This window comes from Hyalella azteca, unplaced genomic scaffold (assembly GCF_000764305.2).
Source record: "Hyalella azteca isolate HAZT.00-mixed unplaced genomic scaffold, Hazt_2.0.2 contig1718, whole genome shotgun sequence".
Lineage (NCBI taxonomy): Eukaryota > Metazoa > Arthropoda > Malacostraca > Amphipoda > Hyalellidae > Hyalella > Hyalella azteca.
The window spans coordinates 1-20,701 of NW_025932021.1; the positions used below are offsets into that span (position 1 = coordinate 1).

General features: G+C 38.4%; 1 protein-coding gene across 1 annotated transcript; it reads right to left on the reverse strand.

The window, feature by feature from the left end:
• Window positions 1-1,333: 1,333 nt before the first annotated feature.
• Window positions 1,334-17,527, reverse strand: LOC108680362 (ras-like protein 2). The gene is made up of 4 exons (XM_018169169.2): window positions 17,190-17,527; window positions 15,163-15,250; window positions 6,807-7,006; window positions 1,334-5,120 (listed from the first exon to the last, which is right to left on the reverse strand). The coding sequence occupies exons 1-4, from the start codon at window positions 17,301-17,303 to the stop codon at window positions 4,929-4,931; spliced, it is 594 nt and encodes a 197-aa protein (XP_018024658.1). The 5' UTR covers window positions 17,304-17,527; the 3' UTR covers window positions 1,334-4,928.
• Between the last annotated feature and the right edge of the window lie 3,174 nt (window positions 17,528-20,701).

A 20,701-nucleotide genomic window follows, 5' to 3' on the forward strand; every position in this document is an offset into this window, starting at 1 on the left:
ATCACCTTGTTCCTTTTTCCTGCGTTTGGGCATTTTATCCGTTTTTTGTGTAATTTGACGGATTCAACTATTAATGCAATGAAAAATTCAACTATCAATGCAATAATCTCAATTAACTACTCGTCGTCAGACGTCCATAAATGGGCTGAAAAACTTACACACGTCCGTTGTCCAATCCCCGAAACTAACGCTGAGAACAGTGCCTGCTTTGCATAACAGGATAAACATCCGCAACGTCGGAAACATCGTAAAAGTGTATGGTGAGTATATAATTGAAACAATTTTAAACATAAGTGCCCTGAAGCAAAGTTGGATGTTATCAATATGCTGTAAAGCTCCATCCAGGCTTTAACGTTATTTATATCTGATACTCACACTCCAAAAGAGATTCGTAAATTAAGTTGCACACTCTGTATCAAACTTGTGTGAGGAAAACGCTGAATTATAATTAAATTAAACAAACTTACCGGCACTCAGAATTAGTGCAGATAAATATTCATTGATCCTCTAAAAATAGAAGCCACTATTTAGCACAAGTTATATCCAAAGTATGAACTTGAAATTATAATTACCCCTGCTACTTTGCGCGCTAGCAGAAAGTACAGGCTCATGATGTAGCAAAATTTCCTTTCAAGAAAACGTGTCGGACAATTATACGGCCGGACTTTCGGCCGCTCTCTAAGGAATATCTCCCAACTAAGGAATATCTCCCATGACCGAAGAATATCTCCCAAACTAATGAACACAGCTTGATGGCACATGGTGCACGTATTCATCAGGACCTAACGGTGTACCTAGGTCGTGAAAATTTTTTTTATTTTCTCTTCGTTTGCAAGTTTTTTCCCATTTCGTCTTCCAGTCCATATTTATTTTGGATAACTAATCGAATTGAGCATTTATACAGACAGAGGAGTAATTTTTGTCACAGATGACAAGGATTTCATTTAAAACTCTAGCTCAAGAATACGAAGATGAAGGATATTGATAAGTCATCATAGAGGATAAGTTTTATACTATTATCAGTTAGTGTTCCATGACCGCGTTCATAAAACTGTTGCATACATCATTTTTGTGCAGACCGAACGATAATATTAGACTTATTAACAAACGTCTAAAGTCAAGCCGAGATTAAACCAAAAAGTTCCAATTCGGATGACATTTGTAAAGATTTGTATAATACAAGGAAGAATTCGTGCTAAATAATTTAGCCTGGCTTGTGTTTTGATATCTCAGCTTGTAAACACAAGAAAACCATACGAGAGCAAACTATTAATAATGTTCATTACTATTTTATATTAAATTTTCATTCAAGTCGGGGCCCTTTAAACAATCTTAAATTTTCATTCAAGCCAGGCATTTTAAACAATCTTGAATTTTCATTCAAGAATGGCCCTTTATAAGCAATGTTCAGTTATCATTGGAAAAATCTGAGTTGTAAATTTGCGACAAAATTCAAATGGTCCAATCTCGTCACTGAGGTTTTCCCGATATTCTAGAGTACCGGTAAGGGCAATAGTTGAGGTGGGATTTTAATACATATAAGACATCAATAATTGTTAGAGTAAGATTTTAGTAACCGCATTTCAGCGATGGAAGACAACTGCTATACCTACGTACATATAATTTTATTGTACCACATTCACACTAAGGAACGTACATTACAACAAACACTAGTAAATTAGGTATTAATTTTCATGACCTATCAGATCAGTGGGCTGGATATGCTAGACATTGCACAAATTCTGAGGAAACATCCTAATTTCGTTCACAAGAATGGCCAAGTAGAACACAGCGATGTAGTATTCGTTAAGCAATCGCTAGAGATGAAAAATTTAACTTGGGCTTGGCAGAGTTTTGAGTCGAAATTATATTAAAATACTGAAGCGTTTCTTAGTGCACTTGAGAGTATAAGTTTTTAAATGATTGGTAAACTCTATGTATATTTGCTGTTTATTTTCAGGTAAATTACAGCAATTCGACAGAAAATCAGTTAGAAATTGTAGAACCTGAATTTGTGTCAAATTTAGCAATGAAATCACAAGATGAGTTAATTGTCGCCTCCCAATTTGTATAATATTCTCCAGTTTGGGCAAGTCCACAAATGTTGTATAAAATTAAGAATGACAAAACGATCTCAATAGGGATATAGGTACTCAGAAGTTTTCACTCAACCCAGGCTTTAAAAATATTATTTCGACACCAAACTGCATTCCGAACGCTGGACAAAATTTATACAGTAAATAAACTAACATTAATAGCAAATGGCGGGACAATACGTACTCATATGTGTAATTTCGTGTATGTAAACTAAAATTACAATTCACACCTCAGACGCTAAGGATACATAGCTCGTTAAAAGAATTGTACAAAATACCGAAATTACTATCTAGCTGCTGATAAGCAATTATGGAATTTGATTTATAATAAAGTTGCCTCGACTGTGTTACACTAATTAATGTTCTATTTTTATCCTTGTGACGAAGTCAATTCTTACGTCAGAAATTATGTTATGTTATGTTAAGGCACATTATTATCTCGATCGCAGTTGACTCCGAAATTCGTCAAAAGTAAAATGCACTCCTGGAAAAATTCAGGAGATCTTCCTAAATCTTTCCAGACAGTCTTTATTGCCGTGGGAGGATAACAAAGAAATTAATAGAACGCCCGATATTGCGATGTCTCGGTAAATTAATGACAACGCATATTCAATATCAATAGCATCAGCGAATATTTATGAACTACTTGATTCCATGCAACTTCGCATTTTCGAAGCTAATCGTCCAGCAAAAACCTTTTCCTCGTTGTGCCTTTCTCATATCCTGAATAGATTTTGTGTATACGAGGACAAACGTTGCCATTCAAAAGAGAACAGCAACTATGGTGAACTTAACGAATTGAAAAAGGTTTCTAATAATTCGAATAACAGTGTTCGCCGGGCCTCAATTTTCAGTGTTTGAAGCGATGATTAAACTGTAAACCAAGGATTATTTTGCAGCTCACGAGGATATTCATTAGCTAGAATCAATACAAAATTATTTCCAATAAACTATGGTACTCACGCCGAATTTTAACAAAATGTGCAATCAATTTCTTAACTACAAGCACTTTATTTCCCTATTTAAATCTATAAATAGTATTTTTACCCCTTTCCATTAAAATGCAAAAATGTATTCCCATCTTCTTCCGAGAATTTTCCTGTCTAATTTTCCAGAAACCCATTGACGTTTCAGACTTATAAATAGAGCCACACTTAAGACAAACCAAAATACTTTTGCACAATCAAATACTTAAACTTCAGTTGCGTTTAATATATATTAGCAGCAGGCTTCTGTGTCTGCACCAATGCTACACGAGAAGGTACCTAAAACTCGTCATCGAATTCACACGCTGTCTCTCACAGTCTTCTCACTACTTCATTATTAACTACATCAGATCTGCTCGAATTAAACGAAGAATTACAACCTTAACACTTAAACTTGGTCAACTGACGAAGGCAACAATCAAAGGGCACGTTACTTGCGAGGCACAACAGCCAACAAATCAACAGTATCACGGATACATTTCTCTGACCACACACACGTTAAGTAATAAGAGAAAATAATAATAGGTTAGCGAACACAATGTGGTTGGGCGTAGAGTTCTTCGCATGGATTAGCAAAGATATCAGATCTTCTTTATTAGCTGCTAATTAATATCAATCAGAGCTTCACTGCTTCCTACCGTAGCTGCTCAGAGATAAATAACACTGACGGTTCCTTTACAAAGAAGACATTTTAAAAGATGGAATTTTGATTTATGTTACAAGATTAAAAATGCAAGACACAGACAAATAGAGAGTGAAATCTAACACTTTGTGATTAACCAAACTTCTGTTGTGATTAGCATCAAAATAAACGTTATGATAAGAATCGGTTGAAGTGTATCGTATAAGAAAAATTTATGGCATATAAATGACAAATCATAGATTTGGCAAGCCACCCTAGGTTAATTTGATAAGTAATAATTCCCCTTTTCAGAAACGTTGAGTCACCAGATGGATGCCATGCAATCAACATACATTACCTTCTAATTTTTGTTCATAAAAGAAATTATCAAATACAGACTATATTGGCACCAATAACTTAAGTAAAAGCTTTGAAGTTAAGAATAGAAAATTGTGAATCTATTAGTAGAATTTTGTACCGAGTTTTTAGATTCTAAGCCATTGATAATTTTTAAATACAATACGTAAATAAATTTCGTGCAAGTTTCAGCGAATATGCGTCAGCAAGTATTATTACATTGATAGAAACTAGTAATTTACGTATCTTTTCTTCAAAGATAACATGACAATTGCTAGAATGTTGCTAGTCGGAAGGCGTGAGCTCACCAACACAAAGTAAGAAGACATAGCACTTCTTGCAAGTGTTCAGATCAATCCTGGTCAGTATTATTATTGTAGTTACGAATTACTCAATTGAGCAATAACTTTTGATTAAATACTTCATGTTGTTTTGTTATCCATGGGCATTCATCTCCCCTGTTAACAGTTAGTTCGTGAATAAATAGAGGTTTCAACTAGCTCTTCAGGTTCAAAATTACGATGACTACAGGTTCAGAAACTTTTGATCGTACGAGACTGCCAACAAAGCCTAAAATAAATCACCAGAAGTGAGCTTTCTCATTTTTGTCACATTATTGCACTTCAATTCACAGTCACTTCGTAGTTGATATCCAAAAAAACAAAAACATTTATTGTTGGCTTATTTAAAAAAGAATCATAGAATGAAATGCGAACAACAGCCAGAGATGAAATGTAGCAGGAGTCGATACTTGCATCCAGTGAAAAAATTGCATCCAGTGCTCGTTTGCTTGATGCAAGTTAAGCTGCAGTAAAGATCCTGATGCGGAGTAATTTTTTTTAAATGCACTTCAGGGTTGGATGAGCCTCAGAGTATAACACAGTTTTTCTTGTTGGAATTAGTGTACTTGGCGGGAGGTCGATCAGCTTCTTGAAATCTGCGTACGATTTTGACGAGCTCGTGGAAGCACTGGTCGACGTTGACGCGGATCTTGGCCGAGCACTCGATGTAGGGGATCTTGAGCTGCCGGGCTAGTGTCTCCACCTCCTCTACTGACACCTGCACGGGGTAATAGCGTTAAAAATACGGAGTAATAGCGTTAATAATACGGGGTAATAACGTTAATAATACTGCATAAATATGCGGACAGAAACACGCAGAATATACGTACATGTAATACGTCAGAAATACAGCATAAATAAGCGGACAAAGACACGCAGAATATACTACATGTAATACGTCAGAAATACAGCACAAATAAGCGGACAAAAACACGCAGAATATACATGTAATACGCCAGAAATACAGCATAAATAAGCGGACAAAAACACGCAGAATATACATGTAATACGTCAGAAATACAGCATAAATAAGCGGACAAAAACACGCAGAATATACATGTAATACGTCAGAAATACAGCATAAATAAGCGGACAAAAACACGCAGAATATACATGTAATACGTCAGAAATACAGCATAAATAAGCGGACAAAAACACGCAGAATATACATGTAATACGTCAGAAATACAGCATAAATAAGCGGACAAAAACACGCAGAATATACATGTAATACGTCAGAAATACAGCATAAATAAGCGGACAAAAACACGCAGAATATACATGTAATACGTCAGAAATACAGCATAAATAAGCGGACAAAAACACGCAGAATATACATGTAATACGTCAGAAATACAGCATAAATAAGCGGACAAAAACACGCAGAATATACATGTAATACGTCAGAAATACAGCATAAATAAGCGGACAAAAACACGCAGAATATACATGTAATACGTCAGAAATACAGCATAAATAAGCGGACAAAAACACGCAGAATATACATGTAATACGTCAGAAATNACAACTGATAACAATAAACGCATCAGGCACCGTCAACGGGCGAACAACTGATAACAATAAACGCATCAGGCACCGTCAACGGGCGGACAACTGATAACAATAAACGCATCAGGCACCGTCAACGGGCGAACAACTGATAACAAGAAATATATTCGATTTTTAAACGTTAAAGGTTTCTACAGCATCTAGATTATTTGGTTGAAAATAAGCATTGGTTTGCAGCAATTTTCAATGTTTGAGCATAAGTTTTAGATGTTAAAGCAAATGGCCTTCAGTATTTCTAATTGATGAGAATTGAATTCGTTATTAAATACCCATATAAAAACACGGAGATAGAAATTAGATGCACGATTCCAATGATTTTTCAAAATTTTTTTTCTGAATGAAACATCAAGAGGAGCTTATTACGACGTACATATATATTCTTTATAGACTGGTGTATGGCTACAAATATAACTAATCTTCTACACACAACTATCACTGACACTATTTTAGCGTCACGAACTCCAACTCAATGGGCTCGAAAATTTCCAGTACAGGTACTGATTTTTAATTGAGAAGAATCTGTTAATGAAGACTACGGTACCTATATTGTTTGCAATAACAACTGCAATTCGTGACAACATTCATCCTTGTACAGTACAAATTTACAAGGCCATATATCATTCTTTTATTTATGTACCTATGACTGAGAAGCCATATTCGACGTGATTGGGTTTCATAAATTGACCTTCAACTATTTTTTATTTAAATCGAAGCTAGCCCCCTACAGACGCGTGCATCGCTCGAAAAACGAGCTTATTAATCATTTTAAGCAGCCTAATAAATGACACTGCCGTCGACTGTGATATCTTTGGTGAGATCTCTAGCTGAGCCGCACGGCAGCGAAACGAGGGAAATTGAGGTTAGAGCAGGGCAGAGGGTAGGGCTGGGTAGAGGGTAGGGCTGGGTAAAGGGTAGGGCTGGGTAGAGGGTAGAGCAGGGCAGAGGGTAGGGCTGGGTAGAGGGCAGGGTTGGGTAGAGGGTAGGGTTGGGTAGAGGGCAAAGCTAGGCAGAGGGCAGGGGGAGAGCAGCGCCGCTCTTCAAACAAACACGTTAGCGTGCAGATGTAGAACTCAAGTGCCTCGTAAACTCTTGACGTCGGACTTAATTTAAACGTAGCTACATACGCAAGCTATCTTCAGCCCGGCGATATTTTTGTTCAAGACAAAATACAATATTTTTTCCTGTATACAGGTTTGAGGCTCGGTGACAAAACACGGCAAGGAAATCGTGCGCTGAAATTTTAAGAAATGTTTTTTTTTTTTGACAGACTTAAGTATCTGGGAAGATGAAACAAGTGGTCGACTTGTGCCGTTGATGACTAGCAGTTGTTTATTGTTCGGTCTACACTAACTTTATAGTTCGGCAATAGACTAACGAAAATGTGCTAACTATTAACATAAATGCATCTATGTGTATCCTGACAAATGTCGCATGAAAAATTAGGGCAAGGTACAACTTCGCATTATTGATCAATTAAAACATGCTGCAGTATTAATGACTAAATGCAACAGGCCAAATTGGTTTTTACAAAACACATTTTTCGTTATTTTCATAATAACTTGATGGTTATATAGAATTGTCCATAAATTGTTCGTGTTCGATAATATGTGTAGTGAAGCACAATGCCAAGGTGCGCGTGGTGCGTGGCTGCGAGTAACAGCGTGGGTGTATCCATGAGTGGGCGTATCATACCCACGCCGTCTGACTACTACGATACACTAATGAATAATTAAAGCCAACAAAATAATGAATAATTAAAGCCAACAAAATAATGAATAATTAAAGCCAACAAATAATGAATAATTAAAGCCAACAAAATGTCATACCCACGCCGTCTGTCTCCTACGGTAGGTACACTACTCACACACGCATAATACCTACCTATTAAAAATAAAATAAAAAAATAAACTGAAAGAAATGTCAGCATCGCCGCGATAACAGAGAGCGGCGACCTACTCTTCAACCTCAAGGTTATAAAATAGGTCGTAGGTCAATGTGATTTGAAGCGCCAACACAACTTCACAGCGAATTCACGAGCGACGAGCAGCAACATAAAAATTTTTGGCAGAATTTCATCACAATAAATTAAAGATGCAGCAATAAATTAAAACGCGTCTTATTTACGTATATAATGTAAATAAGATGCAAGACTAAATTAAAACTCATCGTCGTTCTATAATAACGAGGAATTAAAGACATACGCTGCTGCTACTTTTCGATTCTTGCGTTGGGGATTCTTGCTAAAAACACAGTAAAAAGTTGACTGCAAGACTAAATTAAAACTCATCGTCATTCTATAATAGCGACAAATTAAAGACATACGCTGCTGCTACTTGTAGATTCTTGCGTTGATATACTAAAAACAAAGTAAAAAGTTGCCACATGCGGGCACCAGTTGCTGAGGATTAGCGTAACAAATTAGTATCACGAACTATAATTCTTATATGGCTTGAAGATCCGAGTGCCAACACCATTTAGCGAACACACGAACTCTTCAAGATAATGGGTGGAGAGATGAAGAATAGAAGCTGAGATGTTAGGAGTGATAATGATTAGTACTTCGCTGCATACAATACAAGATCAAATATAAACCTGATCATATCGGGAAATACGCTTATCGATGGATCCAATAAATAGAGGAGTATGCATCGCGCACACTCGCCCAGGCTGTAATTCTGAGCGAATCGATTCATGCAGACTTGGGCAGACGGGGCGAACGAAGATGCAAAGAAAATGAATGGTGAAGCCGCCATTTACTTGCTGGTGAATTTAAAATGAAAATTAATTGTCCATATAAGCATAGTGGCGAGCAATACGATTACGCATAGCAAATACAATCATTGATAGGCGAGTACAGAGCAGTGCAATATAATGTACATCCAAATGTTGCAGATGGTGTACACCAGACGGTGTACATGCAGATGGTACACCAGACAGTGTAAATGCAGATGGTACACCAGACGGTGTACATGCAGATGGTACACCAGACGGTGTACATGCAGATGGTACACCAGACGGTGTAAATGCAGATGGTACACCAGACGGTGTAAATGCAGATGGTACACCAGACGGTGTACATGCAGATGGTGTACACCAGACGGTGTAAATGCAGATGGTGTACACCAGATGGTGTAAATGCAGATGGTGTGCAGCAGACAGTGTACACTGTACACCAGACAGTGTAGATGCAGATGGCAGAGCAGGGCTGCTAGAGGCGCGCACTAAGCAGTGCACAGTGCACTACACGTGCGTTAAATATAGACGTTACCCTGGACCTCTTTTATCAGTCCGCCTCGCCGCTTCCCTCATGCTCACGCCGCGTTTGCTTCTTCCTTTATATCCGTGATAATATTATTATTATTTGTACTTATCTGATTCTTCTTTATTACATATTTGATAAATATGTGAAGTTAAAAATATCAAGTATTTTAAAAGTTTACAGTAATAGTGATATCAAAAGTTAACTACAAAAGCGAACAGAATCTGGTAAGCTGCTAGTGCAAGTTTATTCAAAAATTATGATAAATTATTCTTCATAGAATTTATAAATTTTTTTAACATTATAGAATAACTCGACTGTCGATGAGAACAAAATCTGCATAACTTGAGTACAAGTTTACAGCCAACGCGAACATCTTGTATTACACCTGAACATGACACTCCATTGATTTTGACATTTTATGTTAACTACAAATCGGTATGAATGAATTTAAATGAGCATGCCATGCATGGAGTAAAAATAAGCTGAATATAATAAAAATATGTCTAGTATGATCCGGGTGACTATATTCAACAAATGTCTGTTGTAGGAGGACAGTTTGTTTACAAGCAGTTTTATTTCGGTACATTTGAGTCAGACAGTTAGTTCTGTCATAGCGCTAGCTAAAGAAAGTGATAGTAAACATCAAAATATTCATTGAATCAAACACCGCCATCTAAATAAAGAACGATACGTACTATCCTAAGACAATTTATTTAGTGTAATAATTAGTAATTTACTAGTAATTTTCAGTGTAATAAAAAGTATTGAGAAGAAAACCTTCAATTCTCTACGACGAGTTTTCTGTGAAGCAGTTGCTATCCTTGGCAAACTTTACGGCAAGAAGAGCAGCGGGAGTTGCCTCTTAACGACCACTTTGGCTTCGTACGCGAACACGAAGCTTTTCCGTCAATCACCAATAAACTGGTAGCGACGTCTCAAGCGTTCGTAACGAAGTCTGAGACGTTCGTAGCGACGTCTCAAGCGTTAGTAGCGAAGTCTGAGACGTTCGTAGCGACGTTTCAGACGTTCGTAGCGACGTCTCAGGCGTTCGTTGCAGCAAGACAGGTGGCCAATTTATTCAAGACATGCCCCTCATGCAGCGTCTTAAGAGCACGGCAGAATTGCATTAGTCACTCCCAAGCGCCAAGAGTAATTCAGTGCATTGGATTGACTTACTTGGTCCAGATATTGCTGGGTGATAACACAGATCCACAACCAAGATCTTCATACTAAGATCTCATTAATTATTTTAAACTTTAAGAGCGTATAGACTCTTCCAAAACGACCCACACATTGTTTTGAGTGCAGTCATACAGCTCGGACTCGCGAGTTTCTGCAATGGATGCATATTCGAGTATTATACGCTTGACCGGAAAGCGTCTATTTCGCCACACGGTCGCTTGTCCTTTGGGATGTCGCCAGCGCATGAAGAGAGAGACAGCCTAAAAAGTAAAAAGATTGCAGAGGCAAGGATTGCTGCCTTATTGCGACAGAATTGGCGACAAAAGAATTTATTTCACTCGGGAAAACAAGAATAAGCAATTGCTATCGTATTCGTATCATTTTCTCGAAACACACGAGACAATATCGGAGAACGTAAATCTACGGCTCAACGTTACGGCTCAACCTTATACCGTTACCGTAAATCTACGGCTCAACCTTATTTTAATATCTATATAGAGAATAAATGTAGACAAGATGAATTACTCACGCTTATATTATTTCAAGAAAAAAAACAAGCGTGTATTGTCAGCCGTCTCTAATATTCTAGCACTCAACGTCAACCATTATACTATCGCTTAGAATGAATAGCGACCACAAGAATTTCCGGCATGTATGTCTATGATCGACTGGAAGACATACGGCGATATTGCGACAGACTTGATAGCTTAAAAATAATCCTGCATCTCCTGCAAGCCCTGCATGGTGGTCAGCGTCAAGAGCTGACACTCAACAGATAACATTTAGTCTGGCATTGCTTTGATTGCTGGGAATGTGACGGCTTCATACGTGTAGCTTGCATGCAGAGTGCAGGCCTAACCTCAATGTAGCCTGATAATGTTTGCATAGTTGCATTCGGAGTTAGAATAACGTTAAATAATCGATCTCATGCATCGTCCTTTCAGTCTGCACAATAAAGTTGAAAACATTACAAGAAATTTACCTGAATGTGCGAATCACGTCGACACAGTTCAATTTTCGTCTTCAAATATACGCGTGTATCTGAAATATTTTCCAACTTCAAAAGGTTCAAAAACAAATTTTTCTAATAAACAAATACCGTACTAGATGACGGAATATTTCGGGTAACGATTTGCATTCATAAAGTATTTGCGGGCGCAATTTATACTTGTGAGCTGTTCAATTATTAATAATGAGGCACATTATACGATCAGACATTCCCGCACTACTTAAATCTTCATTAGGTGACTCTCGGTTAACGTATGATTCGTAACGCATGCATGTTGAGCGCGATAGTTCAAGACAGCACAGCGTGTGACTCAACAAACTTTGAATTTATACCAAAAGCGACCAGGCAGGCACGGAAATTACTCGACGGTTTCCAGTGTCTGAGTCATGCTAAGGAAAGAGGTCGTCTGAGTCATGCTGGAAAAAGAGATGTGAGTCACGCTAGAGAAAGAGGTCATCTGTAGCATGGTATAGGGAAAGAGGGCATAGTCATGGCAGGAAAAGAGGTCTGAGTCATGCTAGAAAAAGATGTGTAAGTCATGCTACTCCAGTAGGATGTTCAGTAATAAATAATACCAGTAAAGATCGCTGTTAGATGCATCCTCGCGTGCCACCCTTCACTCTGCACAGCAGTGAGTTAAGAAGCAAGAAGTTCCATTGATAAAATCGTGGCTTACGGCCGGACTTGGAAGGATACCAGGGGCCATACTTTCAGAACTCGCTAAGTGAACGTAAGTACTTACGCTCTGTTTTCTTGTCTATGATTGGTGGATTTTGCTTGAAAGGCCGTCGATGATTGCCTGATGAACTTACGATCTCTTAACTTTTTTGGAAGTATGGGCCCAGGAAAATATAATTGATGATAGATTATCATAGATCAAGAATCCGCCAAGACAATTAGTAGACATGATGGAATCATGTCTACTAATCATGGAATCATTGATTCCATCATTGATTGATGGAATCATTGATTCCATCATCACTGCATGTCATGATGGTGGAATCAATGCACCATATTGAAGTTAAGTGGTTTGGATGAACGAACTGCTTGCACTTGAATTATGATAGTACGCAGAAATAAATAGTCTCGAGTTGCGTTTGTATGAACGCTCTTTGTACAGATATTATAATAGTACGTAAATGTATATCATTCCTAGTAAGAGTAATACCTATACTGGATTATTTTTTCGATTAGATAAAAAGATAAATAAAACACAGAAGTATCATCCATGCGTTATGCGTAAAAAAGGAAATGCATCATCTAATAAACATGAGTAAAATATGCGAAATACCGGTAATTAATGAAATAACTTGCGGATAACCAGAATATAACGCGAGATCGAAACCATACCTACACTAAACATCTCAACCTGCCGTTATAACAAAGCCCATGAACGCACAGAACGCGCATTTGCGCTGCGTCTACTAACGCTACGTGCATTCACGGTAGTACGCGAAATCACGCTACGCGCATTCACGCTAAGCGCATTCACGCTACGCGCATTCACGCTACGCGCATTCACGCTACGCGCATTCACGCTACGCGCATTCACGCTACGCGCATTCACGCTACGCGCATTCACGCTACGCACATTCACGCTACGCGCATTCACGCTACGCGCATTCTAGATGCGCGCATTCACGCTACGCACATTCACGCTACGCGCATTCACGCTACGCGTATTCTAAATGCGCGCATTCACGCTACGCGCATTCAAGATGCGTGCATTCAAGATGAGTGCATTCACGTTACGCGCATTCACGCTCCGCGCATTCACGCTACGCGCATTCACGCTACACGCATTCACGCTACACGCATTCACGCTACGCAAATTCACGCTAGACGCTACGCGCATTCTAAATGCGCGCATTCACGCTACGCGCATTAAAGATGCGTGCATTCACGAGTCTGCATACGGTTCTGCATCCTGCTTTCCTAAAGGGTCTTATTTAGAGCGAGCTATAGTGGTGGTCTGCATACGGTTCTGCATCCTGCTTTCCTAAAGGGTCTTAATTAGAGCGAGCTATAGTGGTGGTCTGCATACGGTTCTGCAGCCTGCTTTCCTATAAGGTCTTATTTAGAGCGAGCTATAGTGGTGGTCTGCACACGGTTCGCTATCGTGCCTTCCTACAGGGTCTTCTTTTGACCGGGGTCTGGAGATGGTCTGCATGCGGTTCGATATCGTGACTTATAACAGAACCAATCTTCTTTAAGCTGGGGTCTTGTCTACACCAGTCCAGGACACTTTACGCTACGATTAGCGCGTTGACTTTGTCCTAGTGGCACTTAATGCATTGAGCAGTTTTTAACTTCAGATCTTCTTACGGTAGACTGCATGATCGAGTGTAGCTGCGAATATCAATTCTTCAGGATTAACGGCTTCCGCAGACGCGGGAGCAAGTTGCGACTCCTCTGCCTCTTGGCGCTCAGGCGCTCAGAAAAGAAAAGTCGATACCACAAAATTTGGTGGCATCACAGAGTAAACTTTAGGATAGCTGCCACAATTTCCATCAGGTGGCAGCACAGAGCGAACTTTAGGATAGCTGCCACAACTGCCAGCAGGTGGCAGCACAGAGCAAACTTTAGGATAGCTGCCACAATTGCCATCATGACATTTTCACTGAACAAAAAATGCTCTAAGCCATTTTGAGTCGTGCTTTTATTTGCCTTAGAATCAATTAATTACGTTCGTCCCAAAAAGATTTGTCCAAAGCAGGATGGATATAGACGCAACACTCGGCAGATACAATAATTGAGTTCAGACCGCAGTCAATTACAAAATCTAAATTCGTGAGCCTATTACGGAACTGAAATTCGTGAGCCAATTACCAAATTATAATCAGTAAGCCAATTACAGAATTAAAATTCGTTAGCCAATAACAAAATTGAAATAGGTGAACCAATTACAAAATCGAGAGTGAGCTAATTACAAAATCGAAATACGTGACCCAATCAAAAAATCGAAATTCGCGAGCAAATTAAAAAATCGGAATACGTGTATCGGAAAATATCTGTTGGCATCTTAAACAAATGCCGCTATCTTGTTACCCAGAATCTTCGTCATTCAATACATTTCTGATGATTTACCAAGTACGTAGAGTTTTTGACAGTCATAAGATCGTGCGACATTCAGAGGAAGTGTTCTTAGTCGATTTGTTTATTGCAGGGAAATTCTTATCAATGGTCAAATTATGAACGAATCTAGTATATGGTATGTCTATGGACAATTATAACTCTTTATAAGATAACAGAGATGCATGCTATAAAACAATGGATAACTGTAGAAACATTTATGGCGCAAACTTCCACACATGTGCTAAAACACGCCAATAAGCCCATAACCTTAGGGAAATTCATTTCTAACAGCTGCATCAAAACAACGCTATACCAAAAATAAGAGAACATAAATATATTAGTTCATTAGAAGTAAGCAAACACTTTAAATTTGGCGTTAAGCTGTGCAACAAGTTCAAAAATGAACTGGTATTTATACACAAAATATGGAACCCACTTTACACTTGTGACACTGCATGTAAGTCTTAAATACGTGAAACAAACACTGTCTCAAAAGCTGTTCGTTGTGCTTTGTACGTTTAGGCTTAATTCAAAACAAACAAACGTAAACTGCATTGAGCAAACAGTCTACATTAAGTTCAAGTCTGTAAATAGTTTCCTATTTACATCGAGCATCGCAGGTTTGATTAAGTAGAAATGACACAGATATTAGCGGGCACTCACTGTCAAGTTTGGCGACGACATCGTCGATAAGACATTGTTTGGTGTAAGAGTCTTCTATCGTAGGATCATAGTCCGTGGCGAAGTAGCTCTGAAATGATACAAACTCAATTAATTTATAATAAAAATTCACGTAGGTTCACCAGAAACACATAGAGTAAAGTATGGGGAATTAAATACTTTTGACGGCAACCACGCGGCCTTAGAAGAAAACAAGTGCTGTCGAAAAATAACATTAACATACTTTAGAACTCTCCACAAACGTCTAGAAGCAAAAAATATTTAAACATGTTGTACCATTCCCTCAAACGTGAACTCGGCCGAAAACCGTACTACCATGACAAATGTAATAGACGCATTTCATCCAAATTCAATTTAGCTTGAGCAGAAAATGGATGACAATACGCCAACAGCAACGTTACGCACTAAACAAAAACGTAACCTTCATTACTACACACACACACTACACCTCGACTACCGCTGCACTGAAGCTGCCAACAGCCACGCGTCGGTGACAATCTGCGTCTGTAATTTTCATTGCACGGCTTACGAGCACAAAATGCTCTAATGTATCAGCACTCGTATTCTATTCAACACACAAACCAGCATAATTCGTTCAAAATAACCTATGCTTGTGTGATTCATTCCTAGTTGTGTGGGCGTGATTCATTCCTAGTTGTGTGGGCGTGATTCATTCCTATTTGTGTGGGTGTGATTCAATCTGAGTGGTGCGGACATAACATTCATCCCCAATAGATCTCACGAGAAATCACTAATGAGGTTATATATTTCCATGTGCTGACTTTATTTCTACACTGACTGCAATTCAGCTGATATTTTGTTTAACATATATATACAACTAAAACATTTCACCTGAAGAATGTTGAGACTCTTAAAACATTCTTAGAACAATAATAAAGAAATATAAATAATATACTTGTTTCATGTATTCTATGTAAAATGACAATACTGCACAGATGATATAAATATATATAGGTTGTCAATCAATAAGTGGATGCTACTTGCATTCATTTGTATAAAGATGTCATAAATGATAATTTACTAATGATAGTCCAGCAAACAAAAAACTATGACCAATATGTAAAAATTTCATATCAAATTAAAATGACCCTTCAAATTTAAGATATTTCTTTCTCTCCCTAAGGGCAAAAGCACTGAACAATCAGGCTCATATATTCAGTTAATTCTTATTATTCCAATTTTATAATTACTCAAAATCATTATCTAACTTCACAAACAAACCATTTGTTAAGTTAAGTTAAATTTTAATTTATTTTGAAAACAGAACTTGAGTTGTTTTCCCTGCTAGCAATTGCGGCTGAACTTGAAAATACTGACAAAGTTTATTTACTACATATCAAGTAATAAAACTAAGAACTAAAATAATACACAAAACTTTTTCTTTCAACAAAGTTTATCATAAATCTGGCAAGCTAATTTGTTTTAGAGTAGGTATACACCCACTTGTTAAAAATCACCAGTAAACGTACTTGTAAATCTAAAATTATTCATTTGACTTTCTGGCATTAAACCATAACAAATATTTCATTAGTACACTGAAGTCACAAACATGGACGTCACGGCAAATTAAAACTTATAACTCACAGTCTTGCACGTACACAAGTTACAGTAGGTAGGTACTGTATGGTACTTGACTACTTGATTCACCGACTGTACGGAGCAATAGGAACGGGAGTATGGGACTAGGGCCCTCCGTTAGCCTCCGACCCTACAGGTATATCGGTACTTTAAAAATTCTTTCTTTCCCATATCATCGATATTAGCGTTTCAATTGTCACCTACCTTATACAAGTAAAAAGGCACGTAAACTAACTAAAGTCTAAAGTGCGCGTAACAAGACCTGTGCACATAATGAATAAGGAAGTCAAGAAACTCCCGTCATTCGTAAGGCTTAAATTTAAACTGAGTTTCTAGCGTATACTTATACTAGCCATGATGCATCAGTTTTGAATATCAAACGGGCTCAACATTGATTCAACCAAACTTACCTGTATGAATTGGATGGTGATTGCAGATTTCCCTACACCTCCACCACCAACGACCACAATCTTATATGTTTGAAACATGGGTTGTTGTTCCTTCTTGCCACTCTTACGACCCATTTTTGGTATAAGTTATGCGCTAAACTTTCTATCTTTTAAGACTTATTATATTCAATTTCTACAGTAATTTGAAAGTTGGCACATAATGGTTATAAATTAAATATAAAATCTTACAACAGAATTTATGAACTACTAGTAATAGCGTGAAGTATAAAACTAACGGCACGAGCGCTATTTAGCAGCACTACCTCCCCGAACACCAGCTAGAGTAGCACTGAGTGTTGACTGTTGCAGTGTTGCCAGGTTTTTTCTCTGCGAGAATACCAGATTGCCTAGCTCAAAATACCAGAAATATACCAGAAATTGTATTGCTCGAAAACTGACTAATACCTCCAAATTTAATGAAACTATTCGTCAGAAGCGTTGGTTACAAAAAGAAAAAATATATATAACTCAGTACTCACTGCAGTGACTGACAGAGAGCGCATTTTCTCGTCGACGGAAACGTGGTCACGGACGGATAGACGGACGGACAGAAGGACATGGCGCCCACAATAGTGCATTTTTTTCATAAATGAGAAAATGCGCTAAAAAGTATTTTATGTACTGTGCATTTATCAGTGTGGCACTTCTTCCCCTTCGCTCAACATGAGCAAGCCACGGAAACAGGTAATCTTCCATTTTCATACATGCTTACAGGTCATCTTCCATTTTCATACATGCTTGCATATTGCATTAATCTAACATTTCGGATTTGATCACTTGTTACGGCTGAGCAGATAGCTTTTGGTCCGAATAAGGGACTGCAGTACCTTAGTTAGTTGAAATTTTATTTCGCTACTTGTTTTTCACATAGGTGACTTGTGAAAACATTCACTCCACGAATGCATTGGAGACCTGGTCAAAGTAGACACGTGGTGCAGTAGGCAGCCAGTTCTATGAATGGATAATGATTTTCACGATCAGTGAAATATTGTATGGCACCCCCGAATTCAAGTGGCACTCTATAATTCAAACCACCAAACAAAAATGGTGGAGCTTGCGTCGCAGAGATCGGTTCGACAACCTCACTCGTCCTAGGCCATATCATCACTGATCAGTAATCACTAATCAGTCAAGGATCATCACTCTCGTGTTCATATTGCACTAAGCACTTTTGTTAACAATTAGATTGGGGTTATTTCATCAAGCGGTAAACTTGCGGTTCCAAAAATGGCGGGAAACCTCTAATCGCGCCGCTCTGAAGGCAATCTATATAATCCACGCCTACGCTGGAGGAAGTTCAAACTTCAGAGGTGGAACTTAATGCAGTAAATTTGCAGTATGTCGGAAAATACCAGAAAAATACCAGATTTAGGCATATATACCAGATCTAAAATATTCATACCAGACACCTTCTGAAAATACCAGATTTCACAAATCTGGTATAGAAATATACCATCTGGCAACGCTGGACTGTTGAGTTGACAGTTGACTCGCAACGACGTCACGGTTCCACTCACATCTCACAAGTCAGTGTTGCCAGATGGGCCTTTTTCAGACCAAATTTCGCAAATGTGGCCTTTTTTGAAATGCATTGGCCTGAAAATTTTTATTTGGCCTTTTTGTCCGTTTTGGGCCTTTTTTATGAAAAATGTAAAGGGCCTTCTAGACGCTCAATATTATTGCGCAATATGGTTTGCACAATATATTGACGGCAGCTCCTAGACGCTCAATATTATTGTTCAATATTTTTGGTTGCGCAATATTACTGAGCATGTAGGGGCCATATTGATGGGTTGCGCAATATATTGTGCAATTACGCCCCCAGACGTGCAACCGTACTGCGCAAATAATGAAATAGTGCCAGCCAGACTTTCACGTAGCCAACATATTGAACGATAATGACTTGTGCTATGTAATAATTGCTGTGTCATCAAGTTGTAAAAAAGTAAGAGAGGCTCGCAAAATGGTAGAAAACGGTCGAAACAGTGGTTTATAACAGAGAGAAGTTCACCCACGAAAAATTACTTAATAAATTGAGAATGATTGAACCTAATAATTTCCGGAATTTTGTACGAATGGATGGGGAACTTTTTGACGAACTTCTTGCTTTGATTACTCCTGCAATCGGTAAAATAATCCCTGTAATAGGTAAAATCCCTGCACTTTTCAGTCAGTACATCGTACTGTTCGAGCTTCTTAGCGCGATTCGCGTAGTCTTGGCACTTGACATCCCATAGAGCTGGGAGACCCCGATATACCTCGATGAATTCCAGCATAAATTTTTATCAGTTTTCTTAACATCTGTTATGATGTAAACCACGTTGCTAAAATGACGCGTAGATAAGCGTAGAACTGCTCCATACGACCACTGGGGACACACTGACTAAACATTACGCAATATAGCCCCTACACGGCACAATATCTTCCAGTTTGCGCAATATATTTACGAGATTTTGAAAATCACGCAATATATTGCGCAGCCCGTCAATATCGCCCCTAGACGGTCCATAATATTGTGCAAACCTAAATATTGCGCAATAATATTGTGCGTCTAGAGGCCGCTTAACTCTCGGCTTTTTTATGATAATTTGGTCCTTCAATTTTATCCAAGACGAGTGCACCCAAATTCAGTTTTTCCCAAGATGAGTACACTCAAATTTTGACACGAAACTGTGTCAACACTTCGGTTAAGGTGGCAACACTAGCGAGTGCCGCCTAATCTGGGCAACACTTTGGTTGAACCATGGGACTATATCCAATTGCCGACTCGTATTACTGTAATTAAGAACCGTGGACAGCAGAGCTGACAGAGCGTATAATCGAGTATAGTTTTCACTTCTAAAGAGCAGTACATTTAGCACTATTTTTTGAGGTTACAGCACAGCTTCTCGATATATTCAGCCTTCTGGTGTAAGTCACTTCAAGATATCACTTTGAACAAGTAAATTTTATTTCCTATGCAAGTAATGATAGGCAATATATTATTTTTCTGTGCATTCAAAAGTTGTGATAAATTCAAATGATTGACTTTTAATATTTACGTCCTTGATGATGTGGTCCTTGCAACTTTGCAAGGACCACATCATCTCTATACCGCAGAAATGAGTTTAAATTTTTTCATCTTCCGAGTATAAATATTCTACCGTTAATGCCAACATGTCAAAAACTTCGCCACATGGGTCGCCTGCCGAAGACCACCACTGCCCTGGATGTAATGGACCATCATGATTCCTGCCTTCCGGAACGTAGCCTTCAACACTTCAAGCCGTCCGTATCTAGGCCGTAGGTCGAACCAGCCCTCGGTCGAACGGCCACTTGTCATAAGACGATAAATTTTGGAACAGAACTATGCTATCTGAAACCTAACCTCAGATGCGGTGAACGTAAAATCACGTAATTTAACGATGCCCGGAAGTCAAATTCGATCCACGGCCTGGTGGTGCACGGCAGGTTCTATGCGAGGCCGGAGGAAG

Excerpts from the sequence above, each read along its gene's own strand:
- LOC108680362 (XM_018169169.2), bottom strand. The coding sequence starts at position 17,303 with ATGGGTCGTAAGAGTGGCAAGAAGGAACAACAACCCATGTTTCAAACA. Across the intron at positions 15,251-17,189 it reads TCACCATCCAATTCATACAG|AGCTACTTCGCCACGGACTA; the intron begins GTAAGTTTGGTT and ends GTATCATTTCAG. Across the intron at positions 5,121-6,806 it reads ATTTCCCTCGTTTCGCTGCC|GTGTCAGTAGAGGAGGTGGA; the intron begins GTGCGGCTCAGC and ends TACCCCGTGCAG.